Below are 16898 nucleotides of genomic sequence, written 5' to 3'. Positions count from 1 at the left end.
CTCCCTCACACACGCCTACATTCACATACCAGTATCAATCAATAAACCAATAAGTTTCAAGATTCGCTGTAAAACTAAAAAATTATAGTTGTGACACGTTGGCAACTTTTTTGTTGTTGTTGAGAGAACATCAGAGTATCAGTTTCAGCATGTTTCATGTTTCTGTGGGATTTAGTCTCCTGTCCCTCCCTTCTCATCTCAGTCTGAGCTCAAATCAAAATGGCACACTTTATCCTCTTTATTCTTATAAGTACACTTTTCTACAAAGGTAATTGTTGGATTTATTTTTTTACACACACTTTAGCATTTAGTACTAAGTGTAAATTATTTTTTTCCTTATTTGCTGTATCAATGTTTAGGCCTGGACATATATTTCCTTAAGATAGCCATACTTTGCATTATGCCATATTTTCTGAAATTTGACTATAGGCCTACTTTTCTAAAAGAGCTATTTATTTTTAAATGTTTTGTTTGTTTAAAACTGTAGTGCTTAAAGATTTATTTAGACTTGTTCGATTCCAGTAAATTGCCTAACCTGCTATCAGTGCATTCCTGAGACGTCAACTAAATGCGTTGAGACTAAAGTAGAGTGTCCTGTCGGTCAGTGTGGGACCATGAAAACCACAACCTATACAGGCAAGTTTTGTGGCAGACTCAATATTTAAACTGAAATTCACTGTGTCTTGTGTTTTTAAAACAAGTACGATGTAAATTTCTACTATAGGAAACAACCAATTGGCTGACATGATTATGAAGAACTGCTCCGTACCCCAACAATGCGTGACTGCATCTGTAAACGTTGGAATTACAAAAATAGTTATGAACAATGAGTGCTGCGGCACTGACCTGTGCAATAATAACCAAAGTCAACCAGGTACGTATAACACCAAGAGACAATATATAGCCTACATAAGAGTCAAGCATAACTTGTTGCTTTAATTATGCATATTTCATAGGATCACCCACTCGGCTCCCAAATGGAATAGATTGCTACACCTGCAATGGAGAAGACTGCTCATCAACTTTACCTTGTGTTGACGATGAAGAGTATTGTATCAAGGCAACAGGTACGATAAAACATAAGAAAAGAGACTATAGCCTATAGTGAGATAAAAATGGTCATAGTCTGAGTAGCCTAAGCTCTATTGAATTGTTAATATTATTATTTTTCTAAACCAAACTTCAACTGAAAAGAGTCTGAACGCATTTCAGTGTTTTAAGGGATTTTTTCGATTTTTTAAATTGAATAGTGTGTGTGTTTGAGTGTGAAAAATTGAAAAAATAAATGTCTCTTGAGCACCAAATCAGCCAAGATTTCTGAATGATCACGTGACACTGAAAGAAACGTAAAGTTTTTATTTATTTATTATATAATATATATTTTTATTATAAATCTAAATAAATTATATATTTTTGTATTATAATACTAAAAGCGAAAACAGTTATTTTAAATTGTGATAAAAAGGTTGGTTAAATATAGGAGATATAATCTGAGCTTAATAAGGGACTTTCTGACATGTCATTGGAGAATGCTATGGGCGATGGAACGGTTTTATCTTTCAAAGGCTCACTGCCCCAAATAGTATTTTTTGTGCCATTGTTAAAATCAACAGTCATCATCAGTTGTTTGATCAAATATCTTGTTGTTTTCTTCTTAAAAAAGAATGAGTGTGTGATCCTCTGCATTGCCCTGAATTTATCCCCCCATTTTATCAACAGTCAATAATGATGGACAGAAGATAATAATGAGAGGATGTGCAACCAGAAGTTTCTGTAATGGTGACCTGTCCACCAAGATCAGCCAGACCAGCACATCATCAGTGGACCTGTCCTGCTGCAAAGGACTTCTCTGTAACAGCGCACACACCGCCACCGCCTTGTTTCAGCTGGGGCTTCTGATGTATGCCATCGTACTGATGTCATTCTGAGCACACAGCTCTCGTCATGATGCTCCGTGAGGCTTCAATTCTAATAAATAAATAAAATCCAACCAACATTTTTATGTGTTGGTTGTACTGATCAGTTACAATTGCTAACACAAATATACTGTATTGTGTATATACTGAAATTTTCATTTAGACATTCATTTATTTCATTTTAGGCTTTTTTATATGTATAATTAACACAGCTTTGGTGAGAACCTGTTCTTCAGAAACTGGTGTGTAACAGTATTTGTTTGCTGATATTTTGCTTTTAAGAGGGTGTAGATTTTCTAAATGGAATCCAGTTTCAGTACACTAATATATTGTTACACAAATCTTTTATGCCTCTGGTCTCTGAATTGTCTTGGACAAAGGAAATGAAATCTGATGATCTCAAAGCATCTTGTTTCACCTTTCGTTTTTGCCGACTTTATTATATTTGCACAAACATACCTTTCAATACCTCAGGGATGGGTGAGAGGATTTTCAAGAAAGCCACATTTATTTGATTAAAAAAAAATACAGTAATATTGTTAATTATTATAATTTAAAACAAGTTTTCTAGTTTAATATATTTTAAAATGTAATTTTTCATGTGATGCAAAGCATATGAATTTTCAGCATCATTCCTCCAGTCTTCAGTCACATGATCTTTCAGAATTGATTTCATAACAGTCTAGGAAATAATTGTGCTCCTTTATATTTTTGTGGAAACCATAACTATTATATAATTTTTTTTTTTGATCTATTTAATGCATCCTTGCCAAATCAAATATTACTTAAAATTACAATCTTGCAGTCCCCAAACTATTAAACAGCAGAATGGCAAGCAACTGCATTTCTTAAAACATTTTTATTCTATATTTATGATTATTTTTAGGTTAAATTTTAGCACGCCAAAAACACATTCCTCAGAATTTCCCCGATTTTGCAAATCTTAAAATGGCCAGAAATAAAACACCTGAGTAAAAAAATTGTGTTAAATTATTTTTTTTTATCCACTTACATGAAATTACATATTTTCCCTCCAAATAACATTTATGCTTGGGTGTTCTGTATGAAAATTCCAGAGACATGACACAAAGCTAGCCAGCCCAACAGTACTCCCTTTCCTCCCCACATTAACTACTTCATAGCCACATGCAAATTAGGCAAGTATCAAAAGAAATAAATGGAACAAGGAAAAACAAAAACCATTATTGGAAAATTGAAATCATAATTGTATTTCCTACTGCGCTGCTTGATCAGTCATACGGTAACAGTGTCAAGCTTATGTGCTCTTTGTTCTTAGGGTCCTCTATACCTCGTAATTAACAGGGAATAATAAGTAAATGCCATTTGCAGGGCACCAAATGCCTGGAATAAGAAACTTGAAAGTGACAATAAATGGAATGTAACCTTTTTTTTTTTGCCCATCATTTTACATGACGTGCGAGCGAGCAGCTCACTATTTGACGTGTGAGGCTGCTACTTTCCTAGCTAAAGACTAGCACTGCTATCCCCATCTCTACTCGATGACGAGGGCTGTTTATAATGCAGGTGCTAAATTGCAGGTGTACATAATGGCCATGACGAAGAATCTCCTTGACAGAGATTTACATACAGTATACGAATAACAAAAGACTTTGACTTGCAACTTTGCATGAGCTGAGAACTTGCCCTCACCCACATTCTTCCATGCTAATGCGAAAACCTAGAGCTCCCCAAGGAGAAAAAAAGGTTAACAGCAGACAAAACTCCTCCCCCTCCCAGCCCCCTGCCCCAACCACATCCTAACGCCCACCCGCCCACCCATTTAACCCCTCCCACCCACCTCCCATTACACAAATCCTTAGAAAAAACCCCCACAATGACATGGAAGGAAGAAAGCAAGGAAGGCGCGAGAGTAAAAGAACTAAAACAGACAGAAGTCGACGATGAGGTGGTCTCAGTGTTGATGGTGAGCTGGAACGATGGCAGTTGAATAACAGGGGAAGGACGGACAGAGTGAGACTTAGTTTTCCCGGCCCTCCTCGGCTTCTTCGCCGTCGCCCTGGTTATCTGAAGTCCACAGCTGAAAAATAAGAGGACACTAGTTAATCATGAGCACCTAAACACCTGCTTCTATTAAGAAAGTTATGTCAAAAAAAAGACTGAATGCCAAAACGCTTTCCTATTTGGGTTGTCAATTAAACAAATTTTTAAATTAATGATAGAAAATAAAATTAAATATGGTATACATTTGACAGCAACTGGCTACCTTTAAAAATAAACCATTCATATCTACTGCAAACATGTATAATATGTACAAATGAGTAAATGTGTACTTTGTCATTTATAATTATTATATTTGTTATTTTTTAATGAATTTATTCTCTTAAGCTAAACTTGTTTGCACATTTTTTTAGTCTTATTTTAAGTCTTAAGCTAAATTTGTTTTTATACTATTCCTTTTTAAATTAAATAGCAAATATTGATGCGATTAAATAGTTTTTTACATAAAAAATAATAAACATAATTCAAAGGCATTTACATTACTGTGGCAGCTAATTATATGTACTTTATATAACACACACACACACATAAAATTGTGCACCCCAAATATATATTATATACATAGAAGTGAAACATCTGTATAATATATCAGAAGTTTTATTTATATAAAACCGCTGAAATATTTAAACACACATTTTACTTCTGTAAATATATATATTAAGGCTGCACGATTAAGCGAAATTAACATTGTATCCAGCCTCTCACAGAGACTTCAGATGGCCAAACACCTGCGATGAGACGACTCAACGCCGGCGATATGTTATGCCCTAAATTATTACATGGTTAACTAAATGTGTTAATCCATGTACATTTCTGAAATGCACTTTCTGTAAAGCTGCTTTGAAACAATATGTATTGTGAAAAGCGCTATACAAATAAATTTGAATTCAATTAACATGAAATATGTATTTGATTTAACCTGCTACTAAAGATAAAACTCACTGTCAAGTTGTCCCGCAGTAGCTGCATGATCAATGTGCTGTCTTTGTACGATTCTTCATTCAAGGAATCGAGCTCTGCAATGGCCTCATCAAAAGCCTAGGAGAAAAAGTTCACCCAAAAACAAGATGAGTAATATATACAAGTATATTCTGTATACTTATAAATATAATTGTGGGCAACACTAATATTTTTTTCTCATTCGCCTGTGTGTTAAACGTACCGTTTTGGCAAGCTTACAGGCCTGATCCGGCGAGTTGAGAATCTCGTAGTAAAATACGGAGAAATTGAGTGCGAGGCCCAGACGAATGGGGTGTGTGGGCTGCATCTCTGCCTTGCTGATTTCAAAGGCATCCCTGTAGGCCTCCTGTGAATTGGCAATGATAGCTAGAGAAACAAAGAGGAAAAGTATATTTATGTAATCGCATGCATTCAGGATTTGATCATTAAAATACAATTAGTTTAAGCTTTAAGAATAAAGAACTTAACTGGTAATATTGTGTCTGCAATGTTAATAACTACAAATTAAAAAAAATATATATATATAAATAAATAAGAGGCTTTACTGTCATATAAGGGATATTTTAGCAGATTCAGTGCATTTAAATGTGGTAGTCTCTCCTGAAACTCTGCAGTGTCTAGGCTACGTGGCTGTTGGTCCTCTTGCAGCATGAAAAATAAAACGTTTTATTCAAATTGTGAATAGATTATATAGCCTACAGTAAGAGAGCAAAAAGCGCTCCCTTTATGACTGAAAATGTCAATAACAAGCAAATCGCATTGTAATTAGAAAAACTTTTGACAATCTTCAGACTGCAGAGCGTGAACAAATAATCAGTGGGTACCGAATTGAGACGAAACAGTCTTGGCTATTGGGCCTGCAGTCTGCTCGTGCCTATTGACTCCCGACCCGCACTGCAAATGACCATGTCAATATTATTCCACCCGTTACATCAAATATTAGCAGTTATCCTGTGCAGGACTGTTTTCAGATCACTTTCTGCCCTAATCCAGTGAAATTACGTTTTGCATGAACATTTTCCACTAGGGGGCGTTCAAGCACAAACTTTGAAGTTATTATGATTTAAGTACAGTAGGCATGGTTTCACAGACAGAGGTTAGACTAACCCAGGATTAGGCTTAAGTTCAATTAGGAAATTTGAGTCGTTTTATACGTACATTTTAAGACAAAACAGTAGCACTGATATATTTTAAGATATGTCAGTGCAAGTTGCTTTCAGTTCAAACAGCTCAAACATGCATTTTAGTCCGGGACTAAGCCTTATTAAACCTGGTCTGTTAAACCGGGGGCTTATCATTTTTAATTGCAACCTTATTTAAATCATCCTAGAAATAATTTTGCAATCTGCCAATATACAGTTCATCTCACTCAAAACTTTTAATTAGTGTTAACTTGTTTTAATGGTGAGAAGTGGGGATCTGTATTAGAGGGTTTTTCCCTGAGACTTCCAAACCAATTCAAAAAGGAATTATATTCCCTTTCCTTCTTAAAATGGAACAGAAATGTGACAAGCTGTGAAGCAGCACTGGAGCTCCACCCACCCACACATGGGCTCGCATTCATTCAGTAAGGTGGGTGGATTCACATGTCTGCACCTGTTCCAATGAAGGAAGGAAATCAGACTGCTAACCATTTCCCTCGTAGACCTAAAGACCCTCCTTTTATTTTATTTTTTCTCTCTCTCTCTCTTTCCCATAAGTGAATCCTACTCTCTGAGAGTTTGTCAACCTCATGGCACAGGAAGGTAGCAGCAAGAGTCTTCCTGTTATGCACACTACAGCTCTGTTCCTTTCTGACTCTACCAAGACAGACAATGGAGAGCAAACCACTTTAAGGTTTATATAGAATCTCCTCTAAATAGAACCAGCCTGTGAACAAAGTAAGATTACATTACGTCTGGTAATTAATTACTGTACTAGTTTATCAATTACTGTAATTACTAAGGTTAGTAAGATTTACCTACACTAACATTCAAAGGTTTGAGGTCAGTACATTTTTTTAAAATACATTTTTAGTCTCTTTTTCTCACCAAGGCTGCATTTATTTGATCAGAAATACAGTAGAACAGTAATATTGTTATACACTATATTAAACCAACTAATATATGAATACGTTAAAAACAGTTGTGATGCTTAATATGTTTGTGGAAAAATAGGTCTCATTGTTTTTCAGGAATCATGGACAGTAAGAAAGTTCAAAAGAACAGCATTTAATTAAAATGCTGTTTTGTAACAAAGTAAAACACTTTACTTTCATTTTGAGGCTAACTTTGTTACGTTTACTACTGAATTATTCACTGTGGGAGCCAAAGTTTATGAATGGCCCCCTCAAAAAAAAAACAGATCCTCTTTAGAGATTTCCGCCCCCTTACTTCCTCTCCAGCTTGGCTTCGTGTCAGTAGTTTGCGGAAACGTTACATTTTTAGCAGAAGTTCGTATGTTCACTAGCACGTGGTGGAGACTAGTCACTACCGCAGCTTTGAGAGCCATGCCGCATATTGTTCAAATGCCTACATGACTAACTAGCTAACATAATCTTGCATTGTTAACAGGATTTAAAGATATAAGGGGTGCTTTCCCACCTAGTAAATTTAAATAGACCAAATTCACTGAAGAACTTACATTTAAAAAGACAATTTAAGGACACAAAATAATCTATTTGTTTTTGCCCATACAATGAAAGTCAATTAAGTCCACATCCACTGGACTTATGCTGGACCCCATTGACTTTCACTGCATGGATAAAAAAAATAAATAAATAAATAAATAATAATAATAATTTCTCAAGATATCTTCTTGTGTCCCACAGAAAAAAAGTCAGTCATTAAGATTTGAAACAGAATCTAGGTAAGCAAGTAATTCATTTCTGGTGAACTATCCTTTCAAAATTAAGGACAGACTTAACAGAATGGCTTACAGTTTTTCTCCTCTCCCAGAGCCACCTCCGCTAAGTAGCGAAAGTAATCGCCTTTCATTTTCAGATAGAAGACTTTACTTTCAGCTGGGGTCGCCTTGGGGATGAGATACTTGTCCAGAAGAACCTGTGACACACAGACAAAAGAGAAAAACCATATTAGCGGTTTGTCAAATGGTTTTACGTCCTGTTATCAGCGAGTTTGAAGGAAAGGGGGAAGTTGTCCTCAGTAGAACAAGAGTCAACAGTAGTAAAGAGATGAACTGATAACAGAGTTCTGCAAAACTAGTTTGACGACATGCTGTTGCAAAAAGTGGCCCAGGTGATACCTCTCTTAGCAAAATGTGTCCAGTACTGGGATGCCATTTTCAGTAAACCATCATGTAGTCCCAACAATGAGGTTTCTAGAAAATCAGCATTCTAAAAGCCTTTTAAAATAACAAACTTGGATTGCCTTCAGGAGTGACAGACGCCTGACGGCTTGTGGCAGAACTGCAGTTGCACAGATGCTTCTGAGACTTTCTATTGCAGGGAGGGGGGAAGGGGAGAACGGGAAAATTGACTACGCCATGTGAGCTAGTGCTTGTGGAACTAGGTCATTGAGCTTGCTGGGCTTGTTTGCAGCACGACTGGCCTGATTGCTGCCACCCTAAACAGAACCACAGGGTCAACACTGCAATACAAGTATTCAAATAAACTCTTCCATGGTGGTGCCCTAACAAACCACCTAAAAGGGTTCACCCAAAAATGAAAATGTCATTAATGACTCACACTCATGTCGTCCCAAGCCCATTCATCTTCGGAACACAGTTTAAGATATTTTAGATTTAGTCCGAGAGTTTTCTGTCCCTCTTTTGAAAATGTATGTACAATATACTGTCCTTGCCCAGAAAGGAAATAAAGACATCATCAAAGTAGTCCATGTGACATCAGTGGGTTAGTTAGAAAGTTTTGAAGCATCAAAAATACATTTTGGTCCAAAAATAACAAAAATAATATTCAGCATTGTATTGTCCTCCGGTTCTGTTGTCAATCCGCGTTCAGTGATGTGAGCGTGTTATCAGTGTGCCCGAGCTTCGTTTACAGTCTGAGGGAGACGCACCCTGTAAACGAAACAATCTACGCAAACATTTGAACCCGAATACGCGGACGCACCAGATACACGACAGTAGCGTCTTATATCATCACTGCGGACTTGTGAGTGCGGCATGAAAACAGAACCGAAGAGAATACAATGCTGAATAAAGTCGTAGTTTTTGTTACTTTTGGACCAAAATGTATTTTTGATGCTTCAAAAAATTCTAACTAACCCACTGGTATCACATGGGGTTACTTTGATGATGTCTTTATTTCCTTTCTGGAGAAGGACAGTAGACCGTACATACATTTTCAATGGAGGAACAGAAAGCTCTCTGACTAAATCTAAAATGTCTTAAAATGTCTTACGGGCTTGGGACGACATGAATCATGAATGACATAATTTTCATTTTTGGGTGAACTAACCATTTAATGATAAACAGTGTCTCACTGGATTCGATTGATTCTGTCAAGGTCATTCTTAAATACTGTTCAGAGAGGCATATGGTTAAGAATCTCAGTGTTCTGTGGCCTCATTTGCATCAAATATCAAAACAACAGGAATTGTGTTTACGCATTACAACTCAAATGAATAATTTAACCTTGTTAAATCACGTCACTGATGAATCAATGACCTACTTGTGCTTTCAATGGTGGGAGCAATGCATAGCATCGTTGTATTATGTAGCTCTTTATCCTGACACATACATAGTTGAGGGTTTGAATAACCACTAACCCATAATCTTTTTCAAACCGAGACATAAAGTGTCTTGTGTCAGGAGAGCGATTTCCTTTTTTTTATTTGATGTGTAGAGACTAAACAGTGTTAAAGTGATTAGTATGCCAACTGCCACTCACTTCCTCCACCATATCAAATGACACAAATGTAAATATTTTGAAAGTGTGCTCACATAGGCATAATTTCAGCAAATTTTGGGGGGTAAAAGGGTCCACTTTCAGTAGAGTAGTGATGTATAAAGCACAGCTCACACAGAAGTCACCTCACCAAGTAGCTTTCTGAACCAATGACAAACAAGTCAAACTGTGATATCACGTAGTAGATGAGAGAGGCAATCGTGGGACGCAAGTGTTTGTTTTTGTGGTACAAAAGTTCCAGTGCATTGCATATCTTTCCCCACGATGCTGCCAGGGCTAGACTCTGGCTGCGGGTGATTGGTTGGCCATCAACCACGGACACATCTAAACTATGTGTGTGTGTATAGAAAGTATTTTTCTCAAGAGAGCTTCGAGAACTGAAGAATGGTGGACTTCAGCCTTGTTTACCAATTCAGGTTTCGTCTCGCGGGTGATCCGGTACCAAGTTCCGAGGACTTGTCTATGCCTTCAGAGGTATATTATGTCTAAAATGTAACCCTGACCATTTTACTTGCCTTTTGTTAACCCTCTGGGGTCGACAAATGCACCAGTGCACGCACCAGATTGTTCTCACATAGCAGCAAAATAGACTTAAAATACTATCATTTATGGTCATTATGGGAGACTTAAGAAATATGAAAAAAAAAGGTAAAATATTTGTGTGTCCAATTACAGTCGAAACAAAACATTGTGCTTTTGTAAAATAAAGAAAATAAACAGGGTGTGCTTTCTGCTTCCAACTACTTGAACTTTTTTTCTGGAGCACGTCTCTAAACTAAAAACTCGAATACTAGTCACACAGGCAAGACAATATCTTATCAAAAATGAATTACTTCTAAAATATATTCATTTATTATTATAGTGTCTATAAACAAATATATATATTATAATGACATAATTATACATGTACATTAATATGTTTTAAATAGAATCACGATTAGGCTCCTGTAGGCTAATATAGGCCTATGTAGCAGGGAATTCAGTTACTTTTGAAAGGACAAAAATAAGGTGCATTTCATTATACTAACTTTGCCATTTTTTACGTTTTATCACTGATTTTTAGTGACAGTCGAAATGCATAGTTAATCTATGCTGATTATGAAAAATGAACCGTATGCATGAGTATAATAAGATGCGCAATATATCGGGAGGCCACATTTTGATCACATTAAGTTCAGTTTTGTATAAAGCCTTTCTTTAAAGTGAACTTTGTTTAGTATAAATTGTATCTTAATTGTATCTTGTATTTTGATTAATGTTTCATCAACCAGTTACCTATATTTAACAAATAAGCAGCAAATATAGGCTATAGCAGACAATATAATCAGGACATGGACATGCCGGCACGATTTAACTTGTAGTGCTCGTGAACTGGGGCTCGTCTCATAAATGAAACAAAACTCAGAAATATATAGAAAGCTTGAAATGTCTACGTCTAAACAACAATTCAAAACGAAAAGAAACAGAGAACTCTCTCTATAGGCTATGAAGTGCATTAGCCTACTCCATAGGCGCATTCACAATACTGCGAAGTGGCGAATCAGTCTCGTCAACTTAATCTTTTCAGTCAAAAATGACATTGATTCGATAAAATGTCTATATTTGACACATTCGTTACTTTTGCCGGTTCTTTGTGGCAAGCTTTCAGAGTCCGCTAACTAATCGAATATCGTGACAGCCACCATTGAACTCGAAACTACAATAATAAATTGTAGTTTTCCTTGCTTAAAACCCTGATCTTAAAGTAAAAAGAGGAAAATTAGTATTTAATTAAATATATGGTGAGATTACTACATTTTACTGAATTAAACGCATTTGTGGTGAAACTACTACATTTTCAGGTCAATCGGTGTTCATTTTTACCACGAACCGTGTGCTCACTTTAATTCAGCATTTGCAGCCCAGCAAAAATAGACTTGGTGCGGAAACGATATACGCACTGCACCTGGAACGGATCGACGGACTGCATCCGCGTGCAGTGCGAAAGCTCTAACCTGTTAAGATGGGTACGGTAAAAAATACGCACCGCATACGCACTGCTAACGGAGTATGTGTGAAGTGGGTGTTATTGTAATGTGTTACCAGTTCAAACAAATCTTAACAGTCATGCTTAATTATATATTTAAAACAAACTCCACGAGGCGTCAGTGATTTCACCTGTAGAGACGGCTTTATATAATGACAGCGGACCCTTCTTGACCAATCCAACAGAAATTATCAGTATGGATTTTTGCAGATAACTGATGGTGATAACTGAACAGAGGTACACGTACTTTTCTGATTGGCTTTGATTTTTTTGCCAAAAAAAAAAAACCCTATTTGGCACTTAAATCTTGTCCCATCCTGCTTGGTTAGGACATACAAGTGTAAGGACTTTAAAGAACTAAATGCAACATTAGGTTACATAATACGCAGGAATTCACAATGACATCATAGTCTCGTGTCATTCTCCTAAATGCAAAAACAGTGAAGGTAAAAGTCCATTTGGCTATAACGTGGAGAGCTACGGGTCAGTGGCCCAAAAACAAGAGCTCAGCTGCTGTCATTATGGGATTAGAGGTGACTCAACCTGCATGGTAACACAGAGCCCTGTGGCCGTCAGCCGCTTTCAAGCTATGTCCAGACAAAGTTAATTAATTCTCTCCCTTCAGCTCAAACACATCAGGTAGCTTGGCCTAAACCCTTATTCTCCTTTGATTTTATCTCATCTTCACCTTAAGAAAACAAATATTGTCCAAACGAAAAGTCCATTAATCTACAAGCAACTATAGTCAAGCATCCTACTGTGCCCATGTTTGGTCCACAGCCACACTGCAGTGTTCAGCCGTCCTCATGTTCTCTGGAGGCCTCTTCACTTCCCACATACATAGCCTCGTCTTTCCCACCCAAGCAGCTGCTAAAAGTAAATTAGCTGCCTCTCTCACTTCGGCCAAATCCTTGGAATTAATATATTACTCAGGGGACTTGTCTTATGGCTTACTGAGCTGAAGTGGACTTTAAAAATTACGTCTTCTGTAATGTACCAGTAACAAATTCTTTCACAACTCACTGCTCTGTCACAGGTCCAATTGGTACTACTGCCAAAAGACAGGTGAGCTGTAAATAAATAAAAAAAATTTTTTTGCATTTATAATATATTATTTATTATTCACATTTTAGTTTTACTAAGCTGTTTTTGACTTATTTTAGAAGTGAATTGAACCATATCAGTAGGTAAATTCTCCTAAAAAAATAAATAAATAAAAATACCACTTTCATCACTTAAGACATGCGGGTTATTTATTAAAGGTAACCCACTGACCAATAGATATTTAGCCACTCCACTCAATCCATCAAGTCTGGCTCTATTTTGAGATGAAAATACATATTTTCATAATCCATTTATTAATATACATTTTGTTCACATTGAACATAAATGGCTTACTCTGAAATCCATTGCATTACACAAAATGGACAGTCAACAAGAATTCACAATGACAAAATTTAGAGAAACATTACACCCTTAATTCACATTGTACAGCTTTTTTGTGAGCTCACTATCTGTGAAGGACATCCAATTAAGGCTTACAGGCATTGGACCAGCCATTTTTAAGTAAAAAAAAAAAACAGTTTTTAAGTAAAACTAAAACTGACATCATGCACAATGTATGGCAAGGATACAGGAACCTCATGCAATGTTAAATCTGTAAAGTCAAATATACATTAAACCATACAGGCCGAAGACAGAAACTGAGGTTAAATAGACTCTGACCCCTTAAATCTGTCACCATCCAAGGAGGGCTACAATAACTAGCCCAGGGAAAGGACACCTGTGAATGCGCTGGAACAAATGGGATCAGGCCTGGACTAATAGGCTTGGCTGAAATAGGGCCTTGCTCCTGATGACTAATTAATGCAAGCAGGATTATCAACCTATGTTACCCACCAACACTTGGAAGAAAGAAACGGGGACAAGAGTAAAGGCGTGTATAGTGTGTATCCCTGGGTTAGAATGCAAGATATGCAATCCAAAAGATTGGGATTATCTCAGTTGTAAGATTCTTACCAGTACGTCATTGCAGATCTCCTTCAACTCCTTCTCGATCTTTTCCCGATATTCCTTGACCATTTGCTGCTTCTTATCGCTGCCCTCCGTCTTCTGCTCGATGCTGGAGACCACTCTCCAGGAGGAACGGCGGGCACCCACCACATTCTTGTAAGCCACCGAGAGCAGGTTGCGTTCCTCGTTGGACAGTTCAATGTCACCCTCGGTGACAGCCTTCATAGCGGCTGCCATGTCATCATATCGCTCTGCCTGCTCGGCCAGCTTGGCTTTTTGCACTAGCTCGCTCTTGTCCATGGCTGCTCAGTGCTGAAGAGAAATAGTTACAGAGTTCAATCAGACACCCAATCTGAATTATTTTAGATTAATTACAACTCCACACCAAAGGTTTAGTTTTACACAAAATCAAGTGAGACATGCGACTAAATGTTGCTTTTACCTAAATCAATTCTACTGAACTAAATGAACTTAAACATATGAATAATAGGAATAAGAATAATCCAAAAGAACATTAATCTATATATATATATATATATATATATATATATATATATATATATATATATATATATATATATATATATATACACTTTAATATTGCATCTCTTTGCTTGATTAGCCTTATTTTGGATGTTCAAGAGGTGTCCTCTGACGAATTCTTGGTTAGATGCTAAATCCACTGAGAATAGAAACTAGGGTTAGGGACAAGTGGACTAGTATCACCCTTGAGGAAGTTCTGAAAAACTCAACAGCAGTGTGAATCAATTAGTTTGGCACAGGCAACACAGGATAACCAAAGGCTGCTGATGCTACTACTGACCGTGCGGGGTATATTTAATCAATTGCTTATGTTGTATAACACAAGACGATTCATGCATTATACAACATGTACAATCTACAATATATTTGTAGCTTTTAGACTTGAACCACAAAGCATTTTGCAAACATCCAATGAAAAGTAGGTGCCATTCTTGTACACAGCTTTAAAAAAAAAAGTTAGGCCATAAGTATTTGCCCTCCAGGGTCGCATTACAGAGCGAAGAAATATGCGGATGTGCTGTTCTCGACAACCACGCCCAGTTCCCATAGTTGCCCATTCATGCGCTTTACATATTGTGTCTTAAAGAGATAAATCACCCCTAAAATATGAACATTCTGTCATCATTTACTACACCCCATAAGACTACCATTATTCCCTTAAACATAAAGATATCCTTGGCCGTAAGACGGCACCAGTCACCATTCAAAAACAACCATGCGATGTTCGTCAATGGCGACTGAAGCTGTCATTCCGTCACATTCTGACTAATGTTTCACGTAAAAAAAAAAAAAAAAAAAAAATCGAAACAGTTTTGAAACAAAAGTTAAATGTATGATGACAATTTTGAGTTAACTATCGCTTTCGAAGTTGCCAAGGACCAAAATACACGTCGCTGTCGGCCACTTGCTGACTACACAAAGCTTCTTCAGCGACACCATTCTGGAGGTTCGCGACTTTATTACGTCTATATCATCGTGAAAGGGAGACAAGCAAAAGCAATTTCCCTTCAAGTGCACAGTATGGCAAATGTATCAAGCTAATATGGCATAGTAACATCATGTATCGCTGCCCTCATGATAAAACTAAGCTAGCTTGTTGGCTAAGCCATATGATGAAGGCAAGTCTGATCTGCCCTGCCCATCTGCATGGCCGACTGAACTCACAGCAAAGAAACCAGCAACTATTTCTAATGTCAAGAAACAGCCAATGTGTTTTAATGATTTAAACAATCTCTGTGCTCTATGCATGCAAGACTGATAAAGCAAATCGATGGCGCTGTTTGTCAGGTGGGTCTCTCGATTAACGTTATTTATAATAGCTCGCCTGATATTATCAACCAAATTACCCGAAATAGTCGAAGATAATAAATAAGTATACTTTTTGAGTACCATTAAATGTGTTAACATGACAGGACCAAGTACAGTCGACTGAATTAATAGTGTCAGAATAACGTTAGATATCTCAGACACGTGAAACAGGCTTCGGCTCGTTTCAGCATCAAAAATGCACTGAAACAGTATTTTACACAAGGACGCACAAATAAAACTGTTACATTAGGATATAAAACATAAAACGTGTAGTTTTAGCGATGAATTGTAACTGTAAGGTCGACCACACCAAGAGGAAGAAACAAAAAGGGGCGGCCTAGATCTGCCAAGCAAAGGCTTATTGTTCATTTCCAGCACGTTAGCATCCTCAGCTAAGGTTACTACGTCCTGTCCATTGCATCGTCCATCGCCATTTAAATGTAATTTCTCATCGCAAATAATAAAATAATAAAAACAGGACCAACATGCCTGGCATTTATACAGATCTAGCATATTCTCTTACCTGAGTCTCGGGGAATAACGATGGTCCTGTCGGAGCTAAGCTAACCGCGGCTCACAGCTGATTCTCACGGGCGCTCGGGCTAATCCACGGGGTTTCCCTCCAATCAGACCAGCCCCAGGAGCCGAGACAAGGCTGGGCCATGTGACGTCAAAGGTAACCAAGGCGACGGCTGACTTCAAGTGGTTTGTGATTGCTGAGAGCCAGTTCGTGATTCTGTAGTGCACCATTTTCCCTCCACTTTTCCTTCCCTCATTATATGTCCCCAGCCTTTCTTTTTCTATCAATACCACCCAAGGTCTGTCAGTCTAGGTTATGTTCCGTCATTATAATGTGATATCATGTTATAATGATATATTATTCTAGCGGCGTAGTTTCGTGATGTGTCAGTTTTACCCCTCACAAGTGCACTTGAATAAGATGGTTGGATGGCTTATGAATGGCAAATATGATCGTTGCTTGCATCTGCCATTTTGTGTAATGAGAGCACTCACATAATGCAGTGCTTTAAGGAATGGTTTACCCAAAAATAATTTTAAAAAATGTCATTTATTACTCGCCTGCAAGTTTTTCCAAACCTGAATAAATTTCTTTCAAAGATATTTTGATAACACTTTACAATAAGGTTCATTATGTTAACTATTAATCTTAGTTAATATGAGTTTCAATATTTACTAATACATTAAAAGGTTGTATCTGTTAACA

The 16898-nt window shown here is 37.1% G+C and overlaps 2 protein-coding genes across 2 annotated transcripts; one reads left to right on the top strand and one right to left on the bottom strand.

The window, feature by feature from the left end:
- The first annotated feature begins 219 nt into the window (after window positions 1-219).
- negaly6 (neuromast-expressed gpi-anchored lymphocyte antigen 6) lies at window positions 220-2078 on the top strand. Its single transcript, XM_039679649.2, has 5 exons — window positions 220-268; window positions 523-636; window positions 725-874; window positions 957-1067; window positions 1720-2078. Exons 1-5 carry the CDS (start codon window positions 220-222, stop codon window positions 1926-1928), a joined length of 633 nt encoding a protein of 210 aa, XP_039535583.2. The 3' UTR covers window positions 1929-2078.
- An 818-nt stretch (window positions 2079-2896) lies between these two features.
- On the bottom strand, window positions 2897-16357 carry ywhabl (tyrosine 3-monooxygenase/tryptophan 5-monooxygenase activation protein, beta polypeptide like). The gene is made up of 6 exons (XM_039679648.2): window positions 16197-16357; window positions 13829-14134; window positions 7834-7957; window positions 5119-5282; window positions 4899-4994; window positions 2897-3975 (listed from the first exon to the last, which is right to left on the bottom strand). The coding sequence occupies exons 2-6, from the start codon at window positions 14120-14122 to the stop codon at window positions 3916-3918; spliced, it is 738 nt and encodes a 245-aa protein (XP_039535582.1). The 5' UTR covers window positions 14123-14134; window positions 16197-16357; the 3' UTR covers window positions 2897-3915.
- Window positions 16358-16898: the final 541 nt, after the last annotated feature.

The sequence above is a fragment of the Pimephales promelas genome, chromosome 12 (genome assembly GCF_988280905.1).
Source record: "Pimephales promelas chromosome 12, fPimPro1.hap1.1, whole genome shotgun sequence".
In the NCBI taxonomy this organism is placed as follows: domain Eukaryota; kingdom Metazoa; phylum Chordata; class Actinopteri; order Cypriniformes; family Leuciscidae; genus Pimephales; species Pimephales promelas.
The sequence above is the reverse complement of the archived record's forward strand: the minus strand, read 5'-3'. Positions and strand labels throughout refer to the sequence as shown.